At 42.6% G+C, this 7,528-nt stretch overlaps 1 protein-coding gene across 1 annotated transcript; it reads right to left on the reverse strand.

The window, feature by feature from the left end:
* Positions 1–5,954: 5,954 nt before the first annotated feature.
* LOC141601242 (uncharacterized) lies at positions 5,955–7,115 on the reverse strand. The gene is made up of 2 exons (XM_074421505.1): positions 6,234–7,115; positions 5,955–6,185 (listed from the first exon to the last, which is right to left on the reverse strand). Exons 1-2 carry the CDS (start codon positions 7,113–7,115, stop codon positions 5,955–5,957), a joined length of 1,113 nt encoding a protein of 370 aa, XP_074277606.1.
* Between the last annotated feature and the right edge of the window lie 413 nt (positions 7,116–7,528).

Below are 7,528 nucleotides of genomic sequence, written 5' to 3' on the forward strand. Positions count from 1 at the left end.
GATTTGGTCAAATATTGTCCTGATATTTAGACCGTTGTCCTCTCCATGGCCTGGCGCCTAACTTCATGTGCCCTGAGAGCCTGGCACCCTGAGAGCCTGGCAGTCAGGTTTAGATGAAATGCTGATCAGGGTGGTCTGCGGATTTCCAGGCCTAACAGTACTCATTCATATTTTACCATTTCTAACCAAATACATCATACAGTCTTACTAAATAAGATGCACATCGTATTAGTCTATCATAAACTTTCTCAATACGATTTACCTGCTACCATATCTTCCACGCATGCAATTATCTCATTATAACATGTCTAACTTGTTTTACTACATCATTAACAAATTCATACTCACGCTACTTGAAACACGTAATTAATGACAAATTCCATGTATTGTCCAAGTGTATTAGCAACATATTCATGCCTCAACATAAACAAATTATTCTACACTAATTAATCACTACACAAACGGAAACTTCAACCATTAAACATTGCATATTCTCATTACTATTTTGATAATTCTCTCTATAACTCAACACTTCCTTAGCTATCATTATTATGGCTACTGTAAGACTTACAAACTCATATAGGATCACCATCACTAACAGCCTGAAACAAACACCAGCATTAACATATTTCATACCACAGTACACATCTCTACCCCTTTCACACACTTCTATCACATAGAACCTTCTAAGTTTCTCATTATCATCACATATGCACCTTAACTCCATCACAAATTCACCATACACGATTCTAACGTAGCTATTGTACCGATACTAACTTCGACAAAGACTTGACCACAAACAATTCTCACATAATCACCATACATGTTAAGCACATACTTACTGACTCCACATTCCCATACCCAGTGACTGGCTTAAGAACAATGGGGCCAAGATTTTGAAATGAGGGCGCCTACTCACCCAAAATCTAGCATCAGCTGGGGCTCCCATTACACATACACCAGGTTCATTTTATTAGACTCACTACGTTCATTAGGTTCATTGGTTACAGGTTCCAAAATCGTCGCTCTGATACCACTTTGTAACACCCCCATATACTGAGGAGCCTTAACCAGACCTTCCCTAGAATATACAGGCATTACCATCTCGGTTGCCCGAGGTAAGTAATCATCAAAAGGCGATAAGAGAACAATTATAGTTATATTACAAGGGTTACAACCAACTAATAAAGATAAAGGTACAACTCGTCAGTTACATGATATCTCTATCGGAACCCGTGACGACACACCCCTTCCAGGACTCCAGCTATCAACCACATCAACACCTGCTAAGACTGACTGCTCACCATAAGGGATCACGGCAGACACATAAACAAACAAGACAACCGTACAAGGTCAGTAACTGAGGTAAGACACGACATAAAACCACAACAACCGTCAACACAATACTACCACAATCAGTCACAAACAATCATACCCACTCCAATCAATCTCCGTCACCGACTGTCCACTGGACTAGCTCTGCCAGTGGGGGACCGCAGCCTTTCCCGCCTAAGGCCCGCTCATTATCTCGAGCGATAACCCTATCCCATTAATGTGCACATCCCCTCCCGTGGCGGGTTCCACGGAGGGCAAAACTAGGGCGTGAAGCCACTCCCACAAGCGACTCCACTCAGCCGAGGACGCACCTCGAGAACCATAGACAATCAGTCACAGACAGCTGTATCATATCTACAACAATCACAACGACCAAAAACAGCAACCGCAGCAACGACAACATCAATTAACAACAACAACCGACACTCTAACAACCAACAGAGACTGAGTAGGCGAACCTACCTTTAAGCGACTGTGACGCTTCCGTGCTCACACACGCAACACCTATCAAACAAGCAACACCTATACACACAATACAAACATCTATCACTACCGAACTAACCCTAACTGCAAAGACAAATATACGGATGATGATGACGATATACCTACATGAGGAAACCCGGCAAAGGACCGCTACCCGACTCAAGCTATGCACTCCTAAGGTACAAGGACCTTCAAAGGCTCACATGGAAGGTATTTGGTGAAGGGAAGAGGAAGGGACGACATCTAGGTCTAGAAGAAAGAGGCGAAAATGATTTGCGGATATAGGAAAACACGATTATAAACCTTCGCTGAAAAGACGCTACTCGATCGAGTGGCCCTTACTCGATCGAGTATCCATGCTACTTACTCGATCGAGTATCCATGCTACTCGATCGAGTAGCCTCTACTCTATCGAGTACCACCCATAACTCAAGACACAAGATAACTTTGGTACGTATTCCTAAGGACTATTACCGTCCCCAAAATCGGTCAACGGGTCCCTAAAAGGGCGGGTATTACAACCATATACTGCTACTGGTCACAGTCCTTTTGAGATAGTCTATGGGGTTAATCCACTTATGCCCTTGGACTTGTCTTCTGTCCCAAGGGGAGAGTCTAATGCTAATGCCAAGAAAACAACTGAACAACTGCTGAAGCTATATGAAACTGTGAAAAAACAAATTGAAAGGTCCAATGAGCTGTACAAGAAACAATCCAAGAAGCCTAGAAAGAAGAATGAATTTGAGGCATGAGATCTGGTCTGGCTACACCTCAGGAAAGAAAAATTCCCATCAAAAAGAAAGAACAAGCTTATGCCTAGGGCAGATGGGCCATTTGAGGTCTTAGATAGGATTGGTCCAAATGCTTACAAAATTGACTTGCCAGGGGACTATGGAGTTCATGGAACATTCAATGTGGGTGATCTCAATCCATTCTATGAAGATTCTGAGGAGGATGAGGATCCAGGCTTGAGGTCAAGCCCTGTTCAATCAGGGGGTGTTGCAGTAGGAGCTGTTAATCAGGCTAGCAATCTTTTAGGGGATGGCCAGGGACAAACCAAGCACACCCTTGTCTTGCCAGGGATGCCAGACACAAATCAAGCCAACAACAGTCACAGCAACAACACTCAGGCAACCTCAACTGTCAGTCCAGGATCATCAGGCCACAAGTGCAGCAATCAGGCTAACCACCAGCTGCCACCTTGGCCAGCTGACTCCTTGTTCAACTAATCACAAACTAATCCTAAGGAGCCAGGTCAATTTTCTAAAGCATTGCACAGAAAATGAGACTGAAAAGCTAGTTGCATGAGGCTAATTCAGATAAAGCAAATTTGTCATTTTTAGCCAAACAAGGAAAACTCTTAAACAAAGAAAACCTTAACTTATTCCAACATTCACAGATAAAGCCTTGAGCCACAAAAGATGCCTGGACCAAGGACGTATAACCTTCAACAACCAGCCAAAGAAATGCAACAGTCAAGAGGATAACCTGTCACCATCAGTCTGCAACTCTTTTGTTCTATTCAGTTTGCCTTAATATCCTTTTGTATCCGTTGTAATATATTTCCAATGTTCTTGTTTGTTTCCTTAGACTAATCCTGGCCCTTGGATTGAGTTATCTAGGGTTTTACATGTACTGAAACTTCACAGGAAGGCCTATATAAGGACCATTCCTCAGTCTGTTTTACTCAGAATTTGATTAATGAAAACCTTGAGATTTTTCTCAAAAATTTGCAAATCTTATTAACTTTGCTGAATCTTAGTTGTAAGTCAGACTTAATATCTTCTTGTGCTTGCTTAGAAGGTGATTAAGGATGTGTGGTGTTACTTAGAACAGGTTTGTGCTTGCTTGAGTAAATTCATTTCAGGCTCCTTAAATTATTAAGTTTAACCTATGTGCTTGCTTGAGGGTAAATTTGATAATTATATCCTGGTTTCTAGGTCACAAAAAGAGTCATCCAATCCAACTGAGAAAACTGTCTGAATCAAACTGTGTCAGTCTGGTTTTCTATTTGTTAAAAATACTTAGTGTACGTGTAAAATTCTGAGATTTGGCACAATTTAAGTTTACCATTTTAACTAAATTGTCACCGATTTTCATAAATTTTCAAGTTCATTTATTATTTTTACAAAAATCCTCAAGTTTATTACATTCCCTGAGAATTACTTATTATTTGTTTCAGGGTTGGTTCAAAAAGTGTCTGTCCCCATAGCTTACACTGCAGCCCTGGTACCCGGTACACAGTCCTGGTTATGATGTAGGTGTTTGATAAAATATTTTACCCATGACGTAAAATATTCTATCAATAGGATAGCTAGTTAAAGCGTACCTCTCATTGTCCTTTTCTGGTTAAGAAGGGTTGTTGCGTCCCTTGTGGTTCCAGCATTGTACTGCGTATATGCACCTATGTATATGACCCCGGGATCTCAATGCCCTCATCGTATCTACGTTTTATCCGGGATTAACGCTGAGATGCAGGTGGTCTTTGTATCGTTGTGCCCTACCATCTCCAGTCCGTACACTCTCCATGTGGTTGACTTTGTCGCGTCTGGTTACCCCACATGGCAGGGATTGGACCCTCAAGATTTTACTCTGCCCGACAAACAACTGACATTAGTACTCAAAGCCTTTATTCCAAGAAGCACAAAAACTCCAAGCAGTACAAATTACCTGGTGCTATCTCATGGTGTTCCAGGGCAACGACTGGATCCAGGAAGCCACCGCTTGCACTACTTGGCTTTGAAAACGACTCAATTTGTTCAAAAAAAATTAAAAGCAAAAACGAAAGAAGAAAAAAAAAACTAACCATAACTTAATAAGTATAATATATATTACCCCACCCCTTTTTTTCTTTTTTCTTTTTTTTTTGAAAATATTTTTTTTTGCTTCAAGGACTGCTGAAAGGTCCTTTATACCCTAAGCTTCAGCACCTTGTCAGACAAAGTACTGTTTTAGATGGCGAATGTTCCAGGGTTTGTGCAGGATTTGACCTTGCATGGTCATCAACCTGTATGCCCCATTCCCAACAATGCTTTCGACCTGATACGGTCCTTCCCATTTGTAAGCAAATTTTTCTGCCTTATGGTTCACTAGGTCCCCTACTACAAGAGTCCTTATGTTGACGTTTTTGTTATACGTCCTTGCTACAGATTGCTTGTATGATGCCATGCGTATGTAAGCGCTTTCTCTTAGTTTTTCAACTGTGTCCAGACTCCTTGCCATTTTGATTTGATTATGCTCTGCTGTCTGGAACCCATATCTGTGTGTTGGTACCAGAACGTCTGATGGAATTACGGCTTCTGCACCGAACACTAGACTGAATGGCGTTTGCCCTGTTGCCATTTTCGGTGTTTTTCTATCTGACCAAAGGACTAGTGGAAATTCGTCTGCCCACTTATCTCCAAGTTCCTCCAATATTTTCCTGAGGTTCTATACTATGATCTTATTGCTTTATTGCTGGATTCCACTTCTCCATTTTTTTGTGGGTACCGGGGAGCAGACTTTCTTAACGTTATGTTCCACCGTGAGCAAAATCCTTCGGTGTTATCGGATATGAATTGAGATCCATTGTCACATATGATTTCGGATGGTATCCCAAATCTGCAGATGATGTTACGTTTTATAAAAGAGATCACTTGGGTCTCCTTTACCTCAGTCATTGCTTCTGCCTCAATCCATTTCGAGAAATAATCCATCATGAGAAGCATGTATACTCTGTTTCCTAGTGCCCTGGGTAGTTTCCCCACTATGTCCATCCCCCACATCATAAATGGCCATGGTGAGATAATGGGATGCAATGGTTCTCCTGGTTGGTGAATGGTTGGAGCTGCCCTTTGACACGAGTGGCACCATTTGACATAATCCATGGCGTCTGCCCTCATTGTAGGCCAGACGTACCCCTGCCTCAGGGCTTTGTTAGACAGACTTCTGCCCCCAGCATGATTCCCACAATCGCCACTGTGTATATCCTTCCACATTGTGCTGGCCTCCTCCTTGTTCAGGCACCTAAGGTAAGGACCTGCCAAATATTTCTTGAAGAGCACATTGTCTATTATCACAAACCTGGAGGCCTTAATCCTAAAACTCTGAGCCTCTTTACTATCTTCTGGGAGCCTTTCGTCCCTTAGCCATTCTACCTAAGGCTTTCGCCAATCTACGCCTACTTGCTGGTCTACATCTAATACCAGGATGCCAGCCTCATTCACATGCTGCGCTTGAGCTATTTTCCCTTGTTCATCCTGCTCTTCCTCTTGTTGTATTGCTGGGGTTAGCACATGGGTAATGGGTATACTGGATAACTCTGCGGTCTTGAAAGTGGCTCCTAGTGTGGCCAGGGCATCTGCTTCCACGTTCTGATCTCTAGGGATCTGGGTGATCTTGAAAGACCGGAATTCCAATTTCTACTCTATGGCTACCTTTAGGTAGCCTATCATTTTGGAATCATGCGCCACATATTCATTGGTCACATGGTTCACCACAAGTAATGAATCACTGTACACTCTCAGGTTCTTGACATTAAGTCCCTTTGACATCTGCATCCCAAGTATGAGTGCCTCGTACTCTGCTTCATTGTTGGTGGCCTTGAATTCACATATAACTACCTGGACCATCATATCTCCTTTTGGGGACCGAAGGACCAGCCCCACACCAGCTACTCGGGCATTTGAGGCCCCATCAATATACAAAATCCAGGTCTCACTTTCCCGGTTTTCGCAGAACATCAACACCGCCTGTTCTACCTCCACTTGGGTAGTAGGACAGAAGTCTGACACAAAATCTACCAGTGCCTGAGATTTGATTGTCGTTTTGGGCTCAAATTGTAAATCATATCCACTCAGGTGGACTGACCACTTGGTCATTCTTCCTGACAGCTCAGGTTTCCTCATGATTGTTTTCAAAGGGTAACTAGTTACTACGTGGATAGTATGAGACTCAAAATATGGACGTAGTTTATACGAAGCAGTGACTAAAGCAAGAACTAATTTTTCGAAAGATGTGTACCTGGTCTCTGCAGGAAGCAGAGACTTACTGATGTAATATACCGGATTGTGTATCCAATCTTGCTCTTTGACCAGGACGGCGTTTACCGCCGCTTCTGTGACTGATAAATACAAGAACAGTGGCTCCCTTTGCTCTGGATTGGCTAGTAGTGGTGGAGTGCTGAGGTAGCACTTGAGTTCTCTGAATGCTTTCTCATGCTCTGTCGTCCATTCGAACTTCTGGCTTTTTCTTAGTATATCATAAAACAACTTGCATCTGTTTGAAGCTCTTGAGATGAACCTGCTTAATGCGGCCATTTTTCCTGCTAGCCCTTGTAGGTCCTTGGGTTTCTGAGGTGACTCTAACTGGTGTACTGCTTTAATCTGTTCTACACTGGCTTTAATTCCTCTCTGCCTTCACTATCTACCCCAGAAATTTCCCGGAGGACACTCCAAACGAACATTTGGACGGGTTGAGTTTCATCTTGTATTTTCTTAATGCCTTGAAGGTGTGTGACAGGTGTTTCATGTGCATGTCGGCCTCCTTTGACTTAACCACCATATCATCAATGTATTCTTCCATGGTTTTTCCTATCTGTTGCTTGAACCTTTTGTTCACCAGGCGCTGGTAGGTGGAACCAGCGTTTTTTAAACCAAAAGGCATTACATTGTAGCAGTATATACCCCATACTGACATGAATGTCGTCTTCTCTTGATCCTGCGGGTGCATC

The sequence above is a fragment of the Silene latifolia genome, chromosome 9 (genome assembly GCF_048544455.1).
Source record: "Silene latifolia isolate original U9 population chromosome 9, ASM4854445v1, whole genome shotgun sequence".
Classification (NCBI taxonomy): domain Eukaryota; kingdom Viridiplantae; phylum Streptophyta; class Magnoliopsida; order Caryophyllales; family Caryophyllaceae; genus Silene; species Silene latifolia.